The sequence below is a fragment of the Polypterus senegalus genome, chromosome 15 (genome assembly GCF_016835505.1).
Source record: "Polypterus senegalus isolate Bchr_013 chromosome 15, ASM1683550v1, whole genome shotgun sequence".
NCBI classification, from domain to species: Eukaryota; Metazoa; Chordata; class Cladistia; order Polypteriformes; family Polypteridae; genus Polypterus; species Polypterus senegalus.
The window spans coordinates 125,013,807-125,040,708 of NC_053168.1; the positions used below are offsets into that span (position 1 = coordinate 125,013,807).

General features: G+C 51.0%; 1 protein-coding gene across 3 annotated transcripts in view; it reads left to right on the forward strand.

Annotated features, from left to right (window-relative positions):
* Positions 1 to 26,902, forward strand: part of zfpm2a (zinc finger protein, FOG family member 2a) — a 157,019-nt gene that overhangs the window by 41,374 nt on the left and 88,743 nt on the right. For 2 of the 3 annotated variants that reach the window (XM_039736517.1, XM_039736519.1), the window contains exon 2: positions 15,293 to 15,448. The exons of the other annotated variant lie outside the window; for it this stretch is intronic. In XM_039736517.1, coding sequence (XP_039592451.1) covers positions 15,293 to 15,448 — 156 coding nt within the window. The remainder of the gene's footprint in view (positions 1 to 15,292; positions 15,449 to 26,902) is intronic. 3 annotated transcript variants of the gene reach the window in all.

Consider the following 26,902-nt stretch of genomic DNA (forward strand, 5'->3'; position numbering starts at 1 on the left):
AGAAGAAGAAGAAGAAAAAAAAAAACCTGTGCTCTTTGTATTTAATATTTGCGTCAAATTTATTTAAAATGAAAGTAGAAAGTTGGAAGGAACTTTGACTGGGGGCTATGCAGCTTGAAAAAGAAATGAATGATTAGCATACATCAAAATATTTTAAAAATTGATTTGAAAACAAATTAGACATGTAGCGCTAAACTTTGATGTCGTCGTTTCCACTTTATATGTAAATGGAGGATGAAGCGGCGTGCAGTCGTAGGGAGTGTGTGTGTCTGTCCATACACGACAGGAACTTGAGAAGACCACCACTTCAACGTGTATAGTGCCCTGCCTTCAGATAGAAATGAAACATCTACACTCAAACGCACAAATGCAGGCGGACTCCTCAAAACGCCCCTCCGTGTTACCGACGAGTTGATGCCGAAGGAGAGGAAAGCAGAACCTCTGGGGGTCGATGGCCCAGCAGGAGCAGACCAAGTCAGGGGACCTCGGGTGGTCCTCCTGCAGCGATGGTCTGACGAGTTCACAGGTGTCTCTATGTGGGCAGGAACACAGCTTGGCAGTAGAGCCCTGGCACCAAGATGAACCGAACCGAGGAGGGCCAGTAGCGGCTGATGATTGTTGGGACTCCTGTATTTCTGTACAAATGACTAACAAGCAGAAGTGCAGCCAGCGCAGCCAATCAGACGCTCCGATCCGGGTCTGCTGACTAGCGCTAAGCTGGCACACGCCTCTGTGGCGCCGGAGCTTGAAGCTCATCCACCCATTGTTGCTTTGTTAGTCGCACAGCCGTTTGGGACCTTGAGGTGCACTCGGCTTTGTGGTCCTCTGCGATGTCAGGCTTTATATGTAAGAAGCAGGTTTAAAAATCTTAACTCAAACTTCACCGGCCTTGTGGTTCTACCACCACACAATGGCCGAACGGGCGAGGCCTGCCTGCGCAAACACCCACAGAAAAGAGAGCCGACTCCTGACTGGCTCGCCTAAAAGTGACTCGGTGCCTCAGGGGAGCCTGGCCGGCCCTAGGAAAACGGGAGGCTGTGGCCTACTCGGCCCCAAACACAGACGTGTCCCAAAATATATCAAAAAATATTTTACGAGCACTTGCTGTAAGATTTTATAAAAGAAGTTTTTTTTATTAACAGACAATGGCAAGAATAACAAAAATCTCTCAAAGAGCCAAAAGGAGTTCATGAAGTCTCCTCCACCATCCGGGGGATCAGAGGCAGAAATCCAAAAGAAAAGAACAAAGCGGCTAGGGGGCGGGGCTTAGGAGTGTGGGCGGGGTGGCTCCGCCTCTCGGGATCTCCTGGGACGTCCTAGAAGATAATTATACACACAGAAGCTAATAATAATAAATGAAGAGAATAACCTCGTTGCACCGCATGCTTTATCGGAGTAACAACGTCATTCGCTCGACCTGAAAACTGCCGTTTGAGTGAGTTTGCATCCAAAATGTTCCATCATGGCCGACTTTTGTTTTCTGACTCCTGTAACCCCGAGCAGGACAGCTACAGGGTGCTAAACATGCTGCCTGAGTTGCCATGGTAATAGACCTTTGACCTGGAACGCACTATAGAAGTACAGGCCACTGCAAAGGCTCCTGGGAGTCCTAGTCCTCTCCAAGTGGAATGGCCCCCAGAAGGCTTATAAGGACCCCCGTAAAGCATGTCCACCATTATGAAGCAGCCACATGGGCACAATGGAGTGATGAAGGGCAGGCAGACAGGGGAGGAACATGCGTGGTGGACCCTCCTTCCATGAGATTAGGTGGTCCAAAGCGTATGCTCACTGTGTGGGGCCGACCTTCCTCGTGCCAGTATTCATTCTTTGATGCCTACGGTTAGAACGGGCCCAAATGGCCAGTTGTCCGACACGAGGCCGCTGCTCGCTGCCACCCATCACCCCCATACACGACCTCGACGGGTGAGGTGCAGGAAGTCAAACCCGGCAATTAAAGAGCAGCTCACACTTACACATTACGCCCGCTGTGCCACTCCAAATGAGCAGCCTGGCAAGCACCGGGACACAGACCTGGGCAGAGGAGGGCAGCGGTGACATTAGTGCTGGTATGCTGAGCCGAAGGGGATGCTTGAAGGGGCCGCAGTCAAAAAGTGCAAGCGGAGTCCAACCACCTCGACGGAGTGAAGAAACCGAGACCACGAGAGAGCCAATCGCTTGTGCTCCTAAAACGTCTGTCACCCCTTGGATTTGACAGCCGCGAGCGCCCATAAAGCCGGAGCTGTGGGGGCAAACCAGCAGACGCTGCCCACTAACGGCCCCTTCGTTAAGCAGCACGGTTCATTTCCTGATGGCTCCCCTTTTGGTGTTTGCTTCACATTTCAGGCAGGCGCACCACCTGTCTACCCAGACCCTCCATCAAAATTCATATTTGACTGGCACTGCAGCTAAAGCCTGACAAATGTCAGCCGTTGGCCAAGGCTTTTGGCCCGGGTCATAATTCTTGCAGCTGTTGCGCCGTATTCCCAAATTTCATTTGAAACTCTGCCTGGCCATTCACATCAACAGCTGCTGCCATGTTTGCCTGTTTTGATGCCACCAAGAAGGAGGTGGCCTGTTTTTCTGCCTGGCCCCTGGCCACACGTCTCGGTCCTTGACGTTTTCCTGACCGTATCCTTCCGTTCGCTCGCCTCGTCGCGCTCCCCCGTGTCATTTTGTTTGATTATCAAAGCTCGAGGCTTTATTAGGCGTAACGTGGCGAGCCCCCTTAGACATCCAGCACAAAGCTGTCCCCTCTTAATCTCAACGCTTCGTACGCCTGTCACTTTTCGGGTGAATTGTCCCGTACCGTGCTGTGAGTTTGGTGGCAGTACGGGCCTACGACGTTCTTGACCCAAGCCACAGAGTGCCAGCTTTGAGCGACCAGGCTGATGCTGGCTTGGGGTGAAGGACAAAACGCCAAGAGGTGCGCATCGGTCGTCTTTGTCACCCTGTCTAGTAAACCCCCCATAAACCGCAGTCTTCTGAGAGCCACTCGGGCTGGTCCAGGGTCAGGGAGGACGCTGTGCAGAAGTGAACGTGCCAGAGGCGCTGGTTTACACAGACACTCGCTCGCCAAAATCTGAAAAACCTGGCATCCTGCGTAGTGTGCCACCGTAACACCGGGCAGGCGAGTGACCGTCACATTCGGGCATGGAGTGGAATTTGGAGCCTGGACGCACAAGGTGGGCTCATATGGTGGCCCGGAGATGGCGGCGGTCCTGCTTTGTGTAGTGACATGGCAGCGTTTGTTCAGATTTTTAGACTGCTAATGAATATTTTTGAGGCTCCCCACATTATTCGTTTTAAGGGTCCTTCATGTTTGCTCACGTTCTATTTTGAAAATTGTGGGCCAGGCCATTTGGCTGCTTTGTTACTATCAGGGAGGTCCTGGAAGTGACGGAGGGTGACATCATGCGATGTAGCGGGTCATAAGCCAGGTGATGAGCGCCCGACTGGGGATAAACACGGACAGACCTTCCTCGATTCTGAGGTAGAGCTGCGACCTTCGATGTGCCTCGACGTGTGGCTTGGGTGGTGTTGGTTTCTGACTTGGTGTGTCATCGTCTGATGGTTCATTGTCATTGTGGCCAGGCCTTAATCCACCTTGGGACAGATCACTTTGTGAACGATGGCAGTCAGCACAAACACGAGGTTAAGACACGTTGTCCTCTGGTCGCCCACGTGGATCGCACAACTGCTGCCTGGTGAACTGAACCCTCTGGGGACTGCCAGTGCAGGACAAGTGACAGATGACGGAGTCTTTGTATGTAGAGGGTAGACACACATTCAGCAGCTGTTTATAGCGCCTTTCATCGAGTCTTGCACTTTGGCGAACCCATCTGTGGCCTTGTTTCATAAAGTTTGATTGGCGAATTGAATATGCATTTCCGTGCACTGATCGCATGTGACCGATGGCACTTTGCCACGTTGGAGCCGCCGGCTGCACAAAGAGCAGTGTGTGAACCTTCTGGCTTTGGCCACTTCAGCCTGTTTTCGATTCTTTGTGAGCAAATCTTCACTGATCTCAACTACCTGTCTGTCACTTCATAAAGACCACCAGATGAGCTGCAGAGTTTGGCTGGTAACGCCCATCTGCCAGAGGAGCAGCTTTACGCACCCCAGGGGGTCACCAATGTCTGCTGTTGATGTGGCAGTCACCTAAATTACCCCGTACGTTGGCCATTGGTCACGCAGCTTGGAAAAGAGGCTAAGAAAGGGTTAAAGAACCGAGGGCAGGCTCAGGGCCCACCAAGAGTCCCCAACATGGGCAGCAAGATTGGCACTACCTGTACAGGCAAGGCCAGCACCATGGGCGTGAGAGTGGCACAGCCTTATCCAAAATGGGGAGGTGTAACGCATCTTGACCCCAGTCCCTGAGAGAGCAGACCACCAAGTGGCGGCCAGAGAGCCAGGACTCAAGATGGGCAGCTGAAAACTCAGGAGTGGAAGGGTGCCATGCGAGTGGCAGTGTGATGGAGAGTCAACCCCAACCCTAAGCTGGCCGTTTAGTGTCACATCAGAGATGGCCTGGTTGACTGTGGAGTCAGGAGGGTCCAAGAGAAAGAGTGAGGGTAAAAAAGAAAGAAAGACGGGCAGATGGGTAATGCGGAGGAGCCAGCATGGTGGGCACACCATTTCCTCTGGTAGAGGGGGCTCAAGGCCTGTTTAGTAGGATCCTACAGGTAGGCACGTCTTTGTGCTCATCTCTTTCTTTACATTTAAACGTCAGGGTGGGCCTGCCATGCCACTCAAACCAAAGGTGCCACATTCTTAGCTTGGGCTTAGTGCTTTTCAGAAAGAAACCAACATTAAAAGCCACTGAGAGAAACGTGTGCTGATGCCAGCATCACTCAGGGCACAAGGCAGTCTTTCTGATGAACATACAGAGCCCACCTAAACTCCATCGTCTGAACATACGTTCATTCAACAATAAAATGAAAAGAGTAAAGCCATTTCTCCTGTGCCCCCAAAGTGCCAAGAAGATGCCCTCCAGTAGGCATTCCCTCCTCTTATTCTCTGCACTCTCAGTATGAATGCACCTCATTGGGCACTCGCTGCCAGGTGACAAACGTCGTGCCATTTCCTGAAAACAAACCGTGTGATGACCTCCTCGCCCGGGTGGCTCTGGCACTGAAATGATCTGGGCGCGTGATCACAAAGAAGAACAAAACGGGCAGATCAGGAATTTGCAAGAAGTCTGTCTTTATTTTAAAGGACGGCACTTTGAATGTCATTTGACAATTTGCTTTTAATTAGAACTAATTTACAGAAAGATGCCCACCAGCTAATCTTTACAGGATAATTAACTTCTATTTTCTTTACTTTTAATTAAAAAGTGGAAAAGATTTAGCTGATCCATAAAGAATTGTTCTTTTGAAATGTTCATCAGACTTCACACTTCTTTTTGGCGTTTGTAATACCAGATTTTATCTGCCGCTGCGTCTCCTCCGGAGTTAAAGCGCCGAATTTCTCGCGGAGCGGGGGGACCCGTAAAAGTGCCAGGAGAAGCCGCGGCTCATTAGAACGAAAAGAATTCTGTTGTGGAGGTGAGAGGGGCGCCAGACACACAGAGTGGCCCCTGGCTAAAGGTGGCATAGGTGCACAGGCACCTGGGTACGACATGGAGGGGCTTTGCATTTGACCCTGTGAATGTCCCATCTGTGACGTTATGGTGGCATCCCTCCAATGAAGGCCAGGGACCCAAGCACATGCCACCCTCACCTACACAGGGCCAAAAACTGCAGTCGGAGAAAAGACTCCTGGGCACTGGGTGGCATGTGGAACCCGAGTCCCTGGAGCTGAGGGCCAGCCTGGCTAATCGGAGATGTCACCTGACAGGAGCAAAGACCCCAAAGAGAAGTTAGGCAGGCAGAAGGGCTGACAATCGGTGGAGAGCCATCTGCTTGGGGGAGAGTGCAGGTTCATTCTCCTCAGACAAATCTTCGTATGCCGTCCCCTTTGTCATTTTAACAATACACGCCTTACAATGAGACCCCCAGCATTGGGAGGGACACGATAAATCAGAGTGGGACGGAGTTGAAAGCCTTTTAATCCTAATTCCGAAAATCTCAGGCCCAGTCTGGGGGTACAGCAGCCGCACAGGCCGCTGATTTATGGTGGGACTCGGCAGACGAGTTCTTCTGAACAATCAGACGGCGAGCGTCCCTGTTGTCCTGGAGAGACAGCAAACGATCAGCCGGGCAGTTGTGTCAGAGGCCACGACCCGTAATCTGGGGGTCAGCAAGGGCGGGCAGTCAGTAAGTCCGACCAACACTCTTGGACTCTTGCCACCTGGCAGCAGCATTTTGGGCAATGGCAGTCTCAGAAGATGAGTCCAACGCACAATTCTGGAATGTTCTGTGCCGGGCGATGAATGAGGGATCTCCACACCCGGCAGAGATCTCGCCACCAGGCATTCGCACACCACGCGTGACGTTAAGGGATGAAGCGTTCAAATGCCGCCGATATGCCCCTGGGCGCTGATGTTAAGGTTCGTCCTGACTTGCAAATGTGAAAAGCGATGCAGCGCGGGACGTCCCTGTTTAAGACCTAAGAGGACGGAAAGATCTGCACGTGCCGTGACTTGGGGGGCTAGGAGTCGATCGAGGGTGGCGTTCACTAAGAGGGCAGCTGTCACTGTAGCCAGGCCACTTATGTGACAATAAGGGACGGCCGGAGCACCCCAGTGTTTGCTCGAATGGCCAGCGGGTCAGCGGTTTGGACTTGAAGTCCACGCGCAGCTCGAGTTTCTCTCTTCCAGCAGACGTAGCGTCCTAAGCAGCAGAGACGAACAGATGAGGTTAAGTGGCAGCGTTAGTGGCACTTGTGTGACCGACTTGCTTATCTGGATGCTGTTTGTATGTATTTATTATTTATTATTGATAATAATTATTATGGGTTTATTCGTTGTGTGTCATTTTGTCTTTAGCTTATTGTAATGCGTGTTGAGCTCCACGTTTTGTATGAAAATGCGCTGCTGCCTGCTGTTGTTCCGTTGTGTCCATTTAACTTTATTTCATCAAAAGTGCATGCGCCTTACACGTGTTGAGCACTCAACTGGACAACTGCGCCCGGTGAAGAGAGCTAACGTGAGAATAAATTGTACCCGCTGTGCTAGCCATCAAGGACGGGGCGAAATCGGCGAGACCTCGGAGTTCGTGTTAGCGTTGCGGTGCAGCGTGTCCATCCGGTGGCCGTGTCTCTGTCGTGGGATCTTTGGTATGGGATTCGTGCTAATGTTTGGAATGCGCCCTCTGCTGGACAGCAGTAACACAGCAATCAGACGGACTCACAGACGGACACTCGCCCTTTGATTCTGGTGACTTGTACGGTATTGTGGCTCATGTGACACAAGTGACGCGAGGTTCGGTATTGTGGCTCATGTGACACAAGTGACGCGAGGTTCGGTATTGTAGCTCATGTGACACGAGTAACGTGAGGTTCGGTATTGTGGCTCATGTGACACAAGTGACGCGAGGTTCGGTATTGTGGCTCATGTGACACAAGTGACGCGAGGTTCGGTATTGTGGCTCATGTGACACAAGTGATGTGAGGTTCGGTATTGTGGCTCATGTGACACAAGTGACGCGAGGTTTTGGCTTTTTTTGTTTCATGGTCGTTTTCCACATCGTTTTCTGTTGTTCGGCACTCGTCGCCATTGGCTTCTATTCTGTAATAAAGTTTGTCATGAAAACACGAGATTCTCACAAACTCCCTGGGGTGCGTAACGTATAATAAAATGTGATTTTTGGCCAGAGTGTTCGGATCCAGAAATGGCAGGCTGTGGCTTGGAGTGACGTGTGACGAGTCCAAGGCATGGTTGGGCGGATAGTGAGACTCGGCCGCTTATGGTGGTGTGACAAAAGGAGCCTCCGGGGCCAAATGAGGTGGACATGGGAGCCCCTTCAGTCCCAAAGCCTCATTTGGCTAAAGCAGGCAGGAGAAACAAGATGTTAAAAAGCGTGTGACGGGCCGTAGCCTTTTGATTGGCTGCCATAACTAACACTTGGCCTGAATGGCAGTTTAATAAGAGTTGGCCGTGGTGGTCTCCTGTCCGGCGTGCTGCTCGCCTTGTGGTCTTGAAGCTCTAGTGGCCGCATTTACTGAGCAGGCAGAGCTCGGCCATCGGCTGGCACCACATGGCATTTATATCGCACTGCACTCTGCCACAGAGGAGGAGGAGGAGGAGGAGGAGGGCTTCCTGTCCATTGGCAGAACCGCACTTTCTGCGAGTGACAGGAGCCGAGACGGACGGACTGATCTGCAGATGACGAGCGGAGAAACGGCCCGAAGTCCAAACTAATCAGACGTCTGGAGATTCGGCCTAAATATGTAAAGATGGAAATGTTGTCAAAGATGGCGCAAGTGCGATAGCGGCAGGTAAAGAGGTGCCCAGCTGAAGCGTGCGATTCAAACTAAATGAAGGCCACCGTGGCAGATAAGCTGCGGCAACCCAGGCAAAGCCGGCTTGAGGCATAACATGAAATTAATGACAAGAAATATGACGAGTGAACTTCAGAAGTGAGACCTCGGCAAACAAACCTGTGGTGGCAGGCAGCCGCTGGGGGCCGTGGCAGTGATGAGTGTCCAGACGGTGGCGCTGGTACATTTGAAAATGCGCAGCGTGCTTTATGATTTGGTCAGATACGGTGCAGGATGGCATGACGACTTCATTTGTCCTGACTTTGTGTCCTTTGTGTTTGACCCGCCGGTGTCACTTCTGGGATGCCCGAGAGACCTTCGCCAGCTTGGAGGCCCAGCGTCAGGTCACCTGTGTGTAAGCCGCTGTCACAGTATGTGACTCGTATATGTCAGAGTTGCCCGTCTGCAGTTGTTGATCCCGTCGGCGGACCACCTCAGTTTAAACAGCTGGGCGTGGCCGTGACTGCGCTCACCCCCTTTTCTGACAGCCAATAGCGTGCGGCCTGACCGAGGCGCGCTGTCCAAGTTCAGCCACAGTCTCTGCCCTCTTTGGCTTTTGTCTTTTCATTTTGGTAATTAAAACGCGAGACATCAGACAGACGAGCTTCTCTTCTGCCTGTGAGGTCCTTCATCGTCGCTGCATTCCAGCCGTTGTACTTCTGGGTGAGCGTTCACTGGCTGTCAGCTGTGACGTCACAGGGCCACCACCTCTGTGACTAATGACAAAATCGGACATGTCTGAGGCGCGAGTCGCTGGCCGTGTCGGACTAGACGGCCGACCTTCACGACTCGACTCAAACTCAATAAGGCCGTGAAAACAACGGCGAGGACTGGAAAAGTCCCCTGATGTGACAAGGCCTCACGGTGACGTCACCTTTGTGTAGTAAAGCACATCTGCGGACTTTGTGATGATTCGCTAGGCTGACGCACACAAGCGGTGGGAGCTCAAAGGTGTCTGCACCTGATCTGATCATTCGTGGCTTTTCATCACGGCCACCGCAGCCTGCTGGCTCCAAACTAAATGTGCAGCCAGGGCTTCGAAATAAACAGCAAATCAGCAGCACATGAACTGTCTGTGAGCTGCCATCACAAAAACAAATCCGCATCCTTAGAGAGACAGGAAAAGGAATCTGGCAGAGGGGTCCGTAAGAAAATGAAATCAGACGCAGCCGCAGAAGACCCTCCAAGCCTCAGGATCTCTCTGACCGTTCAATGTGCGCTCCTGTCGAAGCTCCTGGGCTAAAATGGCCGTCTCGTCCGCAGTCTCTCAGGGAAACCAGAAAGTTCTGGAAGATCTGAATGAATTCCTCCACCTGCCGCAATAAAGAAATGAGCGAGTGTCCTTCAAGATGTCGTCTGGTGCCAAGGCGTGATTATCAGAGTCAGTGCAGACTGGGCATTGTGTGCCCGTAGTGTGGCGCCTTTCACATACCTACCTACCTCCCTGTCTGTTATCAGGTGTCTTCCATGTCTATATATCTCTCAAGGCGCTATACTGTGTATCGACTGTGGTGTATTTTATACACTGTGTCGCCTTTCTCCGTTTTCATATACAGTCTGGAACATTCCAGTATATTTTTCTGCTGCCGTTCAGATCCAAACCTTTATAAGAGTGCGCCATTCGTTAGTGTCGATTCAGCGTCTGTTCTGTTGTGCGTTTAGTGCAGCACTTTATATAGCGCCTTTCATTTGTATTAATCCAGCTGCCTGTTGAATACTATTTTTCATGCCCGTCTAATTTATGTAGCGCTGGTGCCTTTCTTATCATCACCCAGCAGGTTTTGGTGCCCTGCTGAGCCTTATGGGTCCTCACAATTTCATTCTTTTTTTTTTTTTTTTGGTACCAGACATTTATGGATTTACATATTTAGTAAATCTGATAACTGGGAATAGCAGTAAGATTAACTGGTGTGGTCCCTGCCTTACTCTCAGCGATGGCTCGGAGGGGCTCCGGCTGCCGTGTCGTGGATAAGCGGGTTAACAAAACGGATGGCACTGAAGCGGGACGACGAGCACGCTAGCAGCTAAGGGCAGGCCTCGTCAGGTGGGCAGTGTCGTGTCCGTCCCCAGGTGGTCCGCGTCGCTTTATTTCGTCATTTTAATCAGCGGTGCTCTAATTAGGAGGCTCGGCTTGCACTCCAACGCCACGCTGCGCGCCCCGCTGCTAATTTGCGGTGCAGTTATCAGAACGGAGTTGGTGGCTTCGTCGATCGCTGCCAGTTGAAAGCGCGGCATCCTGTTATCGGCGGCGGCGGGCAGCGGCGGCTCCTTGTGTGTATCATTGCTATCTTATCTATCAATGCATTAAAAAGAAAGAAGTCATCATTTCCAGTTCAAACGTCTGTCGGTTTATCCCGCGTGCTCAGGTGACGCGGAGGCTCCTGCGAATGACAGTCGGGGTCTGCCGGCACAACGGGAGGCTTTCGTTCAAAGAATGTGGAAGGTGTCACCTGGAGATGTCTTTCTGTGTCTCTCCAAACGCACAAACGTCAATATTTACTTTGCTATTTAAGTTGAAACGTATGAACTGAAAGCCCCTCACGCCGATCACTCCCACCAAAATACAACTTAACTCTACGTGGAGGAAGAAATGGCCAGCAGATGTGCTGACGTGCGTTTTAGTCGTCGCCTGTCACTTCGTGTCACCCCAGAAGCATTGAGTGAAATGAATGAAGTCACCTCGGTGGCTTACGTTGTCGTCTTCCTGTCTTGGCACTCAAGTCCACTTTCTCAATTTCACCCGCTGTCGGGATTTCTACTGGGCCGGTGGGTTAAGAACACCAATGAATGGAAATAAAAGACCACTGAAACAGAATGAATAACCAGAACAGACGTGTGGTCCGTGCTGCTGTCCTGGGGTCAAATCCTAGTCCGGACCACTCTCTGGATTCTGAGGGTCCAACCCAACTCAAAAGACACAGAGGCATATGAGTGAGTGCGCCCACTGGTCCAGGCTGAGTTTCTACTGGGCACCTAGTGATGCCAAGCTTGACAACCCTCCGCAGACCACATTGTGTTGGAGCTTTGGGGGTCCTTGTAAGTGCCAATCACGACACAAAGCGTCACCGGTGTCCACCACCTTGACTTGTGAGCCGGGCTGCTGCCACATCCCTTCTTCAGGTCGCGTGTTCTCCCTGTGCCCGTTAAAGGGGTCCTGACCCTGACAATGCCAAGCGTGGCCTGCTGTGGTGCCAGCACACCGCTTGCCATTGGGTTCTGGAGCAGTGGGCACACGTGTTCTCTTGAGTGATGGGTCGTGCTTAACTGCCTGGCAGGAGAGCACCACCTTCTGGACTGAACAGTGCCAACTGTCGAGTTTGGTGTTGGCATCAAGGTGGTGTTTGAGCTCCGCCCTCTTCTGTTCCAGCATGACTGCCTCCCAGTGGAGGAACTGGAGGGACCTTAACCCTGTGGACCCCTGTGAATGAATCGGAGGGCCAGGTCTTTTCATTCCACCCCATAGCTGACCCCACAGGCTGGCATGCTCACATTCTCACAGACCCCCTCTGAAATCTGTTATGGTGGAACTGACTCCATATTAACGCCCATGGCTCTGGAATGGGATGTCATACCGTTGTGATGGTCAGGTGGCCACAAACGCCCACAGTGACACCTGGAGGTCATTTGAGGAAACACACCCTTAAGCCAAGGTGGTCTTGAAACAGACATAACAACTTAGGAGGTCTTACAGAGCAGAGGACGCTGGTGGGATAGTGAAGCCCTCCGAGTGGCACGGCTGGGGTTAGGGTTAAGAGCCCACGGTGAAAGTGCGGTGGCCATTAATCTTTCACCACTTCGTCAAAAGCCCAAATGAGAATCGCAGCCCAAGCCAGAAGCCTTCCAAACGGCCACCTACTTCTTCAATCGTGGTGATCAACTCCATGACTCGTGAGACCCTGAGCCAAACCCTTGACATCTACTAGGGGTCCTCAGGCACTTGACCTCCAGCCCGTTGTCACTTGTGCTCAGCGAAGTGACGTCCCCTCAGCAGACGTCTTTGGCTCCCTGGGCCTTTCCCAGGATGCCTTTGGTTTCTCTGCTGTGCTCATTAACATTGGGGGTCCTTGTGACTTCCTATGGTGACCATCAATGTGCTCTCCCAGGCTGAGACCAGGGCTGTGGACCCCACAATTGGGTGGTGACCCGCGGAGCCCCCTCAACTCGGTCACATGTCACCACCGCTGAGGACCAGAGATGCTTTGTCATGTCCCATTCGGGTGCCCACCTGAAGCCCAGCCAATGGGAAGGGGTGCGGTGGGCCTCCGGGGGTCTCGTGGACACTACTCTGTTTAATGAAGCGATTTGTCGATTTTCTTCTTTTTTTTTTTTTTTTTTACTTTATTTAAAAGATTCAACTAAAGGAATTAAAAAAAAAAAGAAAAAAGCCCACCAATTGGGCAGGACGGCGCTTTTTAATTTTTAAACAAATCTTGCGTTTGGACCTCCGGCTTTTTAAAATGCAAATTATCCTGTAGAGTTTGAAATTATTTTGTGCAGATTCCAATTGTGCGTTTCCAAAAAAAAAAGAAGATACATTCGGAAATATAATTTAAAGAGATGAAATACTTGGAGGACTAATACAATTCAGGTAATTCCATCAGGGGCCTTGATTGAAGCAAACTAGTAATATGCAAATGGCGAGGAGGGATGAACAGCTACAAGCAAAAAGAGAAGGAAATCATTTAGATAGAAAGGAAGAATATGGCGAGGAAAAAAATTAATCAAACGGAAAAATTTGAGCTTGTCGATCGCACTGGCGTCCTACCTGCGGGCATGAAATGTAAATGAAAAATCAACATTGTCGCCTTTGATAAGCTCACAAATTAATAAAAGGACGCCCGCTCGCCTTACCTCCTGCACTGTGGCACTGGCTCCTCGGGATCTCGAGGCTGCGCCTCCTCTGCACGCACGTCAGGGCCCCTGCTGTGCCACGGGGCGCCCGGTGTGCCCTTCCTCTCCTTACATGCCATCTGATGGGCGAAGGGACCACTGGGGACCGGGCTGGCAGTCTCCCGGGGGTGTTAGGACCGCTGCTTCACAGCCCGGGGGGCTCACAGGCCATGCGTGATTGGATGGTGATAGTGCTGCCAGCAGGCGTCTCGCTGCCACTCGGCGCCTTGCCTTCATTCTTGTCACCCTGGAGCCCTCATCCCGCTCACGCACCTTGTCAAGCGGAGAGTGGCACAGAGGTGAGAACCGCTTGGCCGGCTTGCATGGTGTGACCCGCCTCCACACTTTCAATCGGACCCTCAGCACCTGCAGGTCCATTCTGTGGGGTTGCAGCCACAATCCTTTGGTTGTCCTGAGCTCCTTCAGCTCTGCATGGGCCTGTGGCATTGCCTGCTGCATAAAATGTGGAATAAGAGCTTAGGGGCAGTATGATGGCGTCTGGCCTTTAAATCATGTGCCAAGACATTGTCACCACGTCCATGGTGGTGTCCTGCCTTGTGAGCAATGCTGCTCGGGCATGCATGGCCCCCACGACCCAGATTTGGATTAAAAGCGTCTGTGAACATCGTGTCCATCTTTAGAGATGAGAGTATAACTAAGCAGTCGGCACAGCAAAGCAGCGCCAGTCTGTCAAATGTAGCAGGAATTGATCTGTGGCTCTTTATAGTGCCCTTTCCTTCAGTCTGTCTATCCATAGGACCCGCAGTTATCAGCGACGCTCGGCTGTCTCGTCCTCTGTGGCCTCGACAGCAACAGGCTTCTTTGTGATGGCACCGTATCTGCGTTTTTACCGTGGGCTCAGGGTGCAGAGGGATGGATGGCATGGCAGAGAGACGCAGCGCAGCTCGGCCTTCATGTTGGCTTCATCCAGTGTGAAGAGTGACATTCAGAGTGGGCTTATGGCCTGAATGCAGATGTCGATGAACAGATGTATGGCGCGGGGCAGGTCATGTCTGACTAGGCATGCAGTCTGGGGCCGGGTCAGAGGGCACACAGATGAAGCTCGCTGCCGTCGGCTTTAATGAGGTCTCGTGTGAAAGCCCATCCGTATCGGTGAGTGGCATTTGACGGGTCTCAGACGGGTTTCAGAGGAAACGCAGAGGAGCTGGCAGAAGGAGCACAGAGCTGGTGCAAGAGAGGGCGCCCAGGAGGTCTTGTAAGTTTTGTGTATTGAGTCCATGCCAGCCCCTCGGTGTCTCCGCTGACCTCATCCTCTGGGGCAGGTGGCAGTAACCGGTGATCTTGGCAGGGAGTTTCTCGAGTCAGAGGGGCGTGAGTGACGTTTCTTTGAGGTTAGGTGATTTCAGGTAATGCCCGCTAGGGCAAGGTGACGTTGGCCTGATGACATCGAGAATGTTGGACAAAGTGGGCCCTGTGCTGCCATTCTAAATGTCACTGGGGGTCATTACTAACAGAGAAGAGGTGACCAATGATGTCACCCATGAGCGGCAAGACCAAATGGCAACACTGAATGTAAATCAAATGAGGACACATACGTGAACGCGTGGAAAGAATGAACGGCTTGTGCGTTAAATCAAAGCCGACGGTGACTGACGTCCGATTTCCAACTCCGACAAGGCAGCAGGTCATTCGTGTCCGGGCCTTCCATCGAGACGGTCTTTCTGACCCACCAGCCACGCCCCGTATGCCCACTAAAGCCTCGGCCTACTTGGCTTTCCCAACGCGTGTTAGTTGACAAGAACGATTACAGGATGCCCTGCTGGTCCCTCAGCCCCCCGTAGACATGCAGGGTTCAGTTCACGGAGTGAAGCTCCAGGGTCTGGGGTGGTCCCACCAAACTGTGTCTTCAGAGTTAAAGTCCTGGGCCTTGGCCAGTAGGGGGCGATGCTGCTTGGTCTGATTCATTGTTCTGATGAGCGGGTCTTAACAGACGCTGTGTGTGTGTGTGTGTTTGTCACAGGGCCTTTAGAGGACACCTTGGATGAGGATGAGGACGAGCGACTCTCTGAAGAAAGTCCCATCATCCCAAAGGAAGAGTTTTCAGTGGAGAATTTCTCGGCAGATTTTGAACCTGAGAACTTGAGCTGCGAGGACATGGAGTACTTCTGCAACAAAGGTAAAGCACACGGTCGTGTGTGTGTGTGTGTGTGTGTGTGTGTGTGATCACCCGACAGAAATTAAAATTACAAGGAATGCGAGCGGAGCACTCACTTCAAGTGGCTCTCGGGTAATATCTGATTTTAGAGCTAATTAAGAGGCGCTTTTAAGTGTCCTCCTCGCAGCTCTGATCCAGCGGGGAGAGCAAACCTGAGCGCTCAATTACCAAAGAAGACGCACTTCACACGAGTCGACGAGCGCCTTTATTTACACGCCATGGCGGAACAATCGCTGCCAATAATTCGGAACATTCCCAATCGAGCTCTCCGGGGTCGTCACAATTGAATCCCACCGCCTTCGTTCCGGCACTTGCTTGGTTGGGATCCTCATTTCTCAGCTCGGCTGCAGCAGCCTGTGTGAAGTGGAGTCGCCCTGGCAAAGTCAAAGTGAACTTTATGGTCATCTCAACCACGCACAAGTGTACAGACAGACGAAATTGTGAAGCTCCGGGTCCACAGAGTGACAACATGACGCCAAAATAATAAATAAAAAATAGAATTCAAATTGAAAATGAAAACACAAACAAGACGAGACAAAGAAGTAGCAGCGATATTGACGTGTAGTTAGCAATATGAACATTGATGCAGTGTATAGATACATATATCCTTCTTTAATATAAAAGCGGTCGGGATTGTCCTTCCGTCCCGTGAGTGGAAATTCCGCTTATCACAGACTTACTACTTGTAGCTTGTGGTACGAAGCGACGCGATGTGAGCAGAGTTCTGGTGCTCCCGTCGTTCCCTTGCTTTTGTGCGCGATGCGCTGGAAAAACAGACCAAATGATGTCTCTGGAAATAATTCATGTTGATGGAGTACAAATGCCTCACCGCGTAGTAAATCTCAGGGGGGTTCAAAAGGGCGACCTCAATATAGAAAAAAAGTTTAAATTTCATCACAAAAATAACAGAAACTACGAGTATTAGAGTAATAGCGCTCGAATGCAATAACACCAAATGAATGAGTTTGTATAAAATGTCAAATTGATCTGCATATTGAATTGCCTTAAGAAGTGGTCAACTTAAAAGGTGGGTCAGCCTAGAACAATATAATATATAGAAATGTAATATAATAGAGAAAACAGAAATGATAAAAGTGTTTAAGACGTGTAAACTGACAGGTCAGAATGTTTCACAGCACAAGGATATCAAGAGCGTCAGATCCTTCAAGGTCACTACGAGATCTTCAGTTCTTCTCTACCTGCTCACTCGTCTTTACAGGTCAGCGGCTCGCGTGTATAAAAGTTCTGTTTTTAAAGGTGGTTGAGGTCGTCTGGAAGACCCCAGGGGCCAGCCTGGTGTTAAGGAGTCTGACATCTTGGGGGTAAAAACTCTCCTGCAGCCTGGCAGATCTGGCTCTGATGCTGCAGTATCTTCTCTTGGATGGCAGAAGTCCATGCGAGGGGTGTAAGGGGGTCCTGCACAGGCCTTGGGGACACTGCGTTTGTGAAATATGTCCTGTAGTGAAGGGAGAGGCACCCCAATGATGTTCTCTGCTGTCTTCACTATTCATTGCAGGCAGTTGCGGTCAGATTTATTGCAGTTGCCATCATACCAGACCGTGATGCAGCTGGTCAGAACACATGGTGAGGATGGAAGGGGGAAGATGTGCTCACTTCAGCCGCCTCAGGAAGTTTAGTCTCTGCTGGGCTTTCTTGATTAGTGATGAGGTGTTATGTGTCCATGTAAGTTCCTCAGTTATGTGCACACCGAGGAACTTGGTACTCCTAACAGTCTCCACATCTAAACCGTTGATGCCGAGTGGGATGTGGGCAGGATGTGATTTTCTGAAGTCCATGATTATCTCTTTTGCCTTGTCGACATCGAGAGAGAGATTGTTGTCTTCACCCCATGCAGACAGCCATTCCACCTCATCTCTGTATGCTGTTTCATCATCCCAGTCCCAGCACCGTCGTATCATCCACAAACTTGATGATGTGGTTGGTGTTATGCATGGCTGTGCAGTCGTGAGTCAGCAGGGTGAAGAGCAGTGGACTAAGCACGCTGCCCTGTGGCTCTCCAGTGCTCAGTGTGATGTTTCTGGAGGTGTTGCAGCCCATCTGAACTGACTGGGGCCTCTCTGTCAAGAAGTCCAGGATCCAATTGCAGAGGGTGGTGTTCAGGCCCAACCTGCTCAGTTTTACAACCAGCTTTGGAGGGATGATTGTGTTGAAGGCAGAGCTAAAGTCTATGAATGGCATCCTGACATGTGAGTCTTTTTTATCCAGATGTGTCAGGGAGAGGTGAAGGGCAGGACTCGTGGCATCCCCAGTTGATCTGTTTGAGCGGTAAGCAAATTGAAGAGGGTCAAGGGAGGCAGGGAGATTAGTCTTTATGTGTGACATGACTAACCTTTTGAAGCACTTCATGATGATTGGGGTGAGTGCAACTGGACGGTAGTCATTCAGGCATGTAACTGATGACTTCTTCGACACTAGTATCATGGTGGTCTACTTGAAGCATGTTGGGACTGATAACTGGTTCAGAGATGTGTGACACCAGCCAGTTGACTGGCACATTCTTTGAGCACATGACCAGGTACGTTGTCAGGTCCTGCAGCCTTGTGTGGATTGACTCTGGATGGAGTCCTCCTCACGTCACTTATGGAGAGACGGAGTACCTGGTCAGTGGAGGGAGGTGTTGCTTTTCTCGCAGGCTCTTTGTTCTACGCCTCAAACCGTGTAAAGAAGTTGTTCAGCTCATCTGGAAGGGAGGCATTACTCTTCTGTAGTTCCTCGGTGTAACCACAGCCATTGAGACTGGGGCTGGACATGGGCATTCCAGGTGGACCCCCGATGTGCACCGGCAGCCGAGCACAACTCTAAAGGAGCTGGGAAAGCAGAGAGAACAGATTACTGAAGGGTTATTCCTGAAATCTGGAGCAGTCACTGACTCCTTATCCCATCTGAACCACAGTTAAAAAAAAGTGGCACATGGGCGGGTCAAAGTCCCCCACACGTCCCATGCCACACGTCCTCACTAGGGATATGAGACAAACCCCTGTCAATAAGAGGCGGAAATCCAGCAAATGTGATTCTCACAGAATTCCAGCAAAATTCAGTGACCTCCACCTCCAGAGCCTTCTCCGCTCCCTAGAAAGTCTGAGGGCTAGAAAATCAAAAACCGGACAACAACCCTCGCACACGTGCAAGTCCAAAACTCAACAAACTGCCACCTGAGCTTTCCCTCAATAGCCAGAGGGCATCTCGGGACTGGGAATGTCAAGCGAAAATGTCAAGATGGGGGGATTTATGTACAAAACACGACGACAACGTAAAATAAGAAGCTCAGAGCAAAGGCAACAAAAAAAAAGTGAAACTCACCTCAGCAACATTCTCCAAGAGAGAAAGAAACAGTTATGAAACCCCAGAGAAAAGTACAAAGACCCATCTCTCCCTCAAGTCATGACTTGAAGATTTGAATTTTGTGACCTCGTTTTGTGAAGTTTGAAAGATGGCTGCTGCCATGTGTTTCGTTTTTGCCATTCGTGACGTGGCTTGCTGTTGGTAACTGTGCCAGTTGTGATCTTTGCAGTGGAAGGTGGCAGCAGTGGACGTCCACTTGAGGTTTCTGAACGTCCCTTTGTTTTCTTTTCTGGATGACTAGGCAGCTTCACCCCCTGCCAACCCCTGGCCTGTGCTACCCGCTAGCCTCTTTGCGGTTCTGCCGCTCGCGTATGGGGATGTGGATGTACAATTAAACAGATTGTTATTTTCATTTGAATTGTCACATATGCATCAACACAACGTATAACTGCCCATGATTGAGTTTCGTTTCTCTCTCGATTAAATAAAATGAATGTTTGTCGCTGTGATTTGCTAATTGTCATTGTAAAAGCTATTCTAATGGGATACGGTAAACGTTTTAATACGAATGGCATATCATGATCTCCTTTGGTGTCCAATGTTATCCCCTGAAGATGGACTTCATTACCTTTCTTGGATATGTCCTTCTTTCAACAGCAATTCGTACGTCGTATGTAATACCAGACGGTGTTAACGGTTCTTCGTGAAGAACGATTCTTCGTGATTTTGTAAGTTGATGTTTTCATCATTTCAGCAGAGTCTATTGATCCGCATTTAACCAATTTGCTGTGTAACTGATCGACAATTTTCATGTTAATTTGTTTGACTTCATCGTTGCTACGATTGACTGTGTGTTCATTTCTTCTGTCAGTAATCCTTAGTGATGAAATTCTTCAATAAGATTTGGACAGAATACGTCTTCTTTAATTGGGAACTTAAAGTGAGGAAAACGTACAAATTTATAAGAGCTGAGAGCTCAGGAACTGTGTTTGACAAAAGCATTCACACCAATGAGAGGTGAGAGGACTGTGGGCGTGGTCTGAGAGGAGGGTAGGACTTGAAAAAATCTCAAGGCAAAAGTCTCGTCTCGCGGGACTTGAAAAATCTCTTGCAAAAAGTCTTATTGCGTCGCAGGATTTTTTTATATAATAGAGAGATTTCTTTCTCTCACATTCTTTCGTTCCCCTCGGGCCGCCTACCAGTTTGTGTTTCTGTCCGCCTCGTCACTTGCTGCCTAGGATTTGTGCCCTTGTCTCGATCCCAAGTCTCCACTCCTTGCGTGTCCACAGCGCTCACCTGTGGCAGATTGCACTCAGTAGCTGAAACTCAGTGCCTCTGAAGGTCCCAGCTGGCTTGACGGTGGTGGTCAACTCTACGACGGGTGCCCAGCGTTGTCTCAGTTTCTTACACCTCCCCAAGTGATCTTTTCCAGGAGGCACAGGTCTGATGACTCAGTCCGAGCCCTGATGCCCGCTCTCTCATGATCCTGTGGACTCAGGTTGGCTGTCAGGTTGGCATTGGTGTCTTTAGTTAGTTTGGTTTGTTTTATGTTTGGCAGTTCCTATGTAACCCGAGCCCAGGAAGTCGTGCTATGCTGATTGTGCCAGCCTTGTGCCAGGTGTTGGTCCTTGATCATGGGGGCTCCTCTAAGCGTTTGTGACTTTGTGGCTCCAAGCCTCACTGCCCTTCTGGTCCTTCTCTCCTTCTCCTCCTGTGCAGCCTGATGAAGCCATCGACATCGTCTGCTTCTTCGGCGGTCCCCCTCGTGCCTTCATCGTGTCCCCCCAGTGCCAGGCTTTGGATTTGCCTTTGACTTTTGATTGACGTCTTCGATTTTCCCCTTTGGTTTTCCTGATGTGCGTGATTGGACCCTTCGCCTGTCTTAAATACACCGTTAGCCGAACTTGCACAGAACTAATTTAATACGAGAAGGTGGGTGAAGTGTGCCAACATGCACCGAGAGGCATCTCCACATTCATGCCTTTTGAGTACCAGTAGTTAATGTCTGCGCACCGGTGCCTACCATCACTTCGGACCCCATTGCGTTTTACTATGAATTGTGGGTATTGGCAGGCCTGCGGACCTCCGAGGGGACAGCCCCCCCAAGGCACTATTATTCAGCCTCAGGACGGCTCTCACTGTAATTTTAGTCTCCTCTGAATTTTGCTGGCCTGTCAGTCAACACGGGGGGCCGACGGAACCAGCAGGCGTCTTCTGGAAGATGAAAGCCCCCATCGGCTCTACTGACGGGAGCGATTCGGAGGGGCCTAGAATGGCTTCAGCTTGCCTCCTGGCATCTCTCGGTAATCCTGGGACATCTACGGGTCTTGCTGCAGCACGGACGAGTGGCTTGTTCACGGGGCTAAAAGGGCAGCAGGGGGCCGTGGACTAAAAAGGTGCAAGACAGTCAGTCACCCCTCACCGGGGCTCTTCACACGGCCAAAGGGAACGTGAGGCGAGATGAGGTTCTTAAAGCTTCCTATTTAGTAGAGAAAGGACTTTCGAAATGCGGATTTTCTTTTGGGAGCAGATCCTCTTATGTGTGTATGAGTGCCTATAGGACCACTTAATTAAGTAAGCCCGCTGGTAAGTAGCGTGAATTTCAAAGGCTTCTCATCTTCACTGCTCCCTCCAAGAATGTCGGATGAGTATTTTATTTCTTGTCTATTGAAACAACCTGGGATGACTAAACCATCTCAATAGCCGCAGAATGATGCAATTAGCAAAGTTCTCGAGTCGAACGTCATTTTAAAGCAGCCACTCCACTTGTGTCCTTTATCTCTCCCAAAGCCTTCAAAAAGCGGCCTGTCACGGCCACTTGTCGTCTGCCGTGCTGTCGAGTGACACTCCTCTTTAAGCTTAGCCTGGTGCCTTTTTAGTCACTCACAGAAATGGGCCTGTCACCAAGACCTAAACCGCCATTAACGTCCCCGCTTGGAACCGTGGAGGTATTAGGAGACACAAAGACCTTCATTAACGTGTGAGGCGCTGATTAGCTTGGATCAAAATGCAATGGAGAAGCAAAGCCGCTTCAAAGCCTGGGGTCAGCGGCTCCAGGACCCCCGGGGTCTCGCGCCATTGCTTACTCTTGGATCTAATTGTCCCTGCGCTGGCATCCCGGGGTGTTTGTATTCCACCCTGACAAACTAGGAGTGATTATTACTTTGTGCAGCCCCTGATCGAGGAAGAGGAAGATTGAGAGTTGAAACGTCACCTTCTTAAATGACATCCACTTGCTACTTTGGAGAAACGTCGCCTCTCTCTGCCCACAGGTCTGCACTCTCGCAGAATACCAGGGGGTGTCACGACAATCCGCTGAGTCCACACGAGGTGTTTCAGGAGGCAGTGCCCCTGAGAAGCTTGTGAAATACGAGACCCCCACAGTACTGCGGACCACCGGTCAGGAAAGAAAAAAAAAAGATGATAAACTTCATTGACATGCGTGACATACCGGTGAGGAGAAGAGCCCTGCAGGAATCCAAAGGGTCCTCCATCGCCACGCTCAGTCTGCGCTCACTCGTTACAATGCAATAACATCTGGGGGGCTACAGTCGAATTTACAGCCCCCTGTGTCAGGAAACACACACTGGAGTCTCACCACCATGTAGAATGAGGAGAACCCGGAAAAATCAAAAAAGAGAAAAGTCCTGGAAGTGGCAGAGCCTTGAAGGGGGAAAGTCGTGGGGTCAGAGGAGTGCTATATAGCGCCTTTCACTCCGGTCTGTCTGTTATGTAGCGCCTTTCACATTTCTCAGCATTATATAGCGCCTTTCCTATCTGTCTGTCTGTCTGCGTATCGACCTTGACCTTTATATAGCGCCTTTCACATCCATGTGATTTCTCCTCCCAGTAGCTGTTCTGGATATTTGAACGTATTTCTCGTACCCGTCCATGCGTCGCTCTTCTTGACGTCGTTTCGTGTTTTCTCGCTCCCAGGTGACGACGCTATCTTAACTTCTTCGTCCTCTCATCCGCACTTCACGCCTTTCTTTTGTCAAATCGGCCGTCCGTTTCCCTGTTCTGAATTTCCACTTCTTATTCTTTGCCTTCTTGCCTGCGACGTCTCATTTGTCGAATGTCAAGTGAAGCCCCCTGTCCGTGTCCTTTGGCTCAGGCGCTCGTGTTCAATGACGGCCCCCAGTTGTCTTCTCACGCTATACGGCAGAAGTGGGTGATCTGCGCCTTGGGGTGGGGTGACATGAGTGACATCGGCATACGAGAAGGCCACCAGAACCGCAGGTCAAGTGAGCCGCTCTGAGACCACCATCGCTCTGCTTAGCCCTTCCGATTGGACGGTGGTCAGTTGTCAGCCTGTTTGGTCTTCATCCTGATGTCGTTCTTGCTGACCGACTGCCCTCCAGTTTTAGGGTCTGCAGGGGTGTGGACAGTAAAACCAGAGTTACGGTGGGCTCCGGAAAGGAATGAAAGGTTGTCTGGTCATCTGCTGTGACCTCCTGTGGTGACAGCGTCCAGCTCCGTGTCACGACTTTGAAACTTTTTAACAATGTCATCCATGGAGTTGCGGCAACTCGCCAGGCTGGCGGTGTGCATGCGTTTGAGGCGAGGGGGCCAGTCTGCTGTCATCCCTGCTCAGGTAATTGTGAGCGGACGTCTCCAGACTGTCCCTCGGTGCCCCCCGTGTGCCTCATTACTGGGGCCAATTAAATTCTGCCCGTGGCCAATTTGGGAGATCACTTCAGGTTGTGCTCCGTCTCCGCCTCGCTCGACCTCTGGCTTTCATCTCCTTAGATGGGAATGTCATTCCTGGCATTTGACATGCTGCCCATTCCTTTTGACCGGGCTACCGGAGAAGATGGCGTCCAATTATTCTTTAACCCTGCATAATATAAGCAATTAGAGCAGAGCCGTTAGAGGGGACTTGCTGTATTTCTGTGGCGTCACTTGTTAAGTGGTCCCTCCAGCTCCTTTCTTGTCCACTAGAGACCTGTGGTGCCAGCGGGCAGGCGGGCACAAGCAGTCAGCAGTGGAGCAGCCTGATTCTGATGTGCGCCGCCAGGAGACTTCCAGCAAGCGTTACTCCGGAGTCTTCTGTCCTCCGAGTCCTAATTGGGAATCCTTAATGCTCAGAAAATGGAAATGATGAGAGGACTCAAGACGAGCCCCTGGTGCCACTCCGCTCATTTCTGTTGAGGCGATGGGCTCGCCGTTCAAAATCTGAATTGAACGCCATCACCTGCTGCCATGCCAACCAGGGCCCAAAGCTGCGAGGAGCGAAACACTGGCCATTAAAACATTTTGACATGCGACGGCCGAGTGTCCCCAAAGAGAGGACAGGCCACCAACAAGCTGGCAAACGGAAAAACCAATCGGGGGGTGTGAGATGGCTGAAAGGCGCTTCGTTGTAGCGGTGCTCGCCAGCTCGTTTCGCCGACCTCTTTGCCATCCTCGGAAGGACCACTCGCTCAGTCACACTGGCGTGGCGCTCCGGTGGCTGTGACAGACTTGCTCTTTTCTAAGCTGCTCTTGTAATGCCAGCTTGTACTGCCGCTGACTCGGCACTGATGCTGGTGCTGCCTCAATATTGAGACTGAGGATGTCACCTCGTGGTCACTCAGACTCAGCCTGAAGTTTGAGAAGGGCAGCACAACATAAATCGAGCAGCCTGGCAGGCTCACTAGGCCCCCTTGTGGCACTCCCATCGTGCCCATCGGTGACGCCTGGTGCCAGCCACTCTTCTGTGACTCTTCTTCAATGTTGTGTTGTTTCACGGCCATGGTGCCTCACCTGACTTGGTGACACGTGACCTCCTTAAAGCTGTAAGGTACACATTTGAGCAGCTTGGTGTCATTCACTAAAGAATGGTCGACACGTATAAAGGTGAATCCTGCGCTGGCATCGCTAATTCTGGGCGGCCTGACGGGTGACAGGAGGTCGCCCACTCGACTTGGCCTCTCATCCACGGCCAGTGCCCTCCGAGCGGTGGTGGCAGTGGCGGCGTCCCACCTCGTGTGGCAGGTGATGTCACCCTCTCTCTCTCTCTGTCTCTCTCTCTCTCCCCAGAGTCTGAGGCTCGTGAAGTTGCCAGGATTAGCCGGGCGCTGAGCTCCTTAAAGTCAGGCGTATTGGATTGACATTCTGAAGGGCTTTCTTGGCTGAGACAATGCTGAAAGGGAGAAAAAGCCGATATGACTTTGTTCCTACCTTGCTGCAGGAGTTGTTTGTGTAAATCGCCTATAAGCTTATTGACCTGGCTGTGTGGCTCCATGTTTTATTCAGACACTGATAGGACGCTGATAGGCCGGCGTGACGGGCGCTCCCATTGGTCGCAGCAGGCGTCTCGCTGCCGTCCCGGCCCCGTCTTCCTCTTCCCATTTGTCAAAGCCCAATCTTTATCAAACCTGAGGAAGGTGCTGAGGATAATTAACATCAATGACTATTAATTCGGTTTCCTTGGTAACTAATGCCTCCCGCTCCGGCGTGTCACCATCCTGAACTTTGTGACTTGTCCTTATCTCCAAGCGGGCACACATACACACACAATGGCTTGTGTCATATTTCTTGGGTTACTTTGGCTGGAGTGTGGTGGCAGCGGGACAGCATGCCAGGCTGGAGAGTGACGAGGCCACCGTGAGCTCCCGTCCAAGTGTGTCATCGTCGTCTGATGGAGTCCGTAGGCCCGTGCACTACACACACTCCCAGTGTCGGACTGTGGGGGTCGGTTTGTGGACTGAATGCCAGAGACCACCACGCCAGCTTGGAGTCCACAAGTCGACTAGCGTGCTCATCATGGAGACACAGCGAGACATCTCAGCACAGGACTTGACTCCAGGACACGGGACGCTGGAGATGGCAGTGCTGTTACGCTTGTCATTTATAGCCCACCGTGCCTGCTGTCGTTTCTCATTGTCGTGGTGGGGCGCTCACTAAGTGGACTTTAAAAACCAAACGTAACCAGGAAACTGAGAATTGAAGAAGAGAAGACAAGCGTGGACGCCACCAAGAGCGCCGTTGGGGGCCCACACCTCCACTGGGGTCCACGTTGTCACTCCACATGGCTTCCATTTAAGTGTCGTTAAAGTCCTAAAAGCCCCAAAAGCACTTCCAATAATGCCCACGGGGCGGTGGACACAGCGCCTGCTAGACATAAGAAGAATCTTAATAAAGTACAAAAATAATTTTGGAGCAAACTGTGAAGCTCCAAAGAGCACAACGGCCATAAAATGCAATTAGAAAAGCGAGCAAAGGCTCAAAAGGCGATCCAATGGAAAAGGACAAAAATCCAGAAGATCACAGAAAGGCCCAGCAAAAAACTCTCCACTGTGGGAAATCCCCAGATTTACAGGGCAGAGGGCACTTCCTGGAGGTGGTGATGGGCAGGAGACCACCCAGAAAACACACAGGACATAACCATGGCAGAGAGCAGAGTGCCGATAATCGACAAAAATGAGCAAAAAGGACGTAAAGCGAGGATTTGGACCCCAGGCAGGCTGAATGTGATCAACGTACGCGATGTCACCAGTGTCATGAGATGAGGCGTGACGGGCCACTGCAGGTCCAAGCCGGCCGTCGTGCAGGATTAGGTGGGCTCGAGTGTCTTGGCTTCCTCTCGGTTACTTTCTTTCCTTTTGAGCAGCACACTTGGCACCTCAAGTTTTGGGTCACTTCGGGCAGACTGGCTGGCGTGGTGTCTGAATTTGACTGTGCTGAATCTTTGGATTGTGGCACACTGATGGCACCATGATGCCTTTTAAGTGAAGATCTCTCTCAGGTGGGCCCTGACCTGCATTACTTGGTCTTGTGAATTTAAAGTGAAGCCATCACGTGCTTTTTATTCACCAACCCTCTCACGTTCATTAAGCCACCGTGGGCACATGTTGAGCCCCCCAATGCTCCACCCCGCGTGTCTGATCCGGAGTGCTGTGTCCGGGGGGCCTTCCCCCTATGGCTCGGCTCATAAAGTTCCTTTCACCGCGTCGTCTGCATGTTTTTAGTTTTTCATTTCCTTCAGGTGGCTGTGCCATTTCATATCCACTTCTAACATGAAGTCTCAGGGGTCCGCTTATGGTGGTGTCCTTAGACACGACTTGTGCAAAACACGTACTGTGCCAGGATGGGACATCGGGACAGCTGAGCTACTAGCTAAGCAGCAAA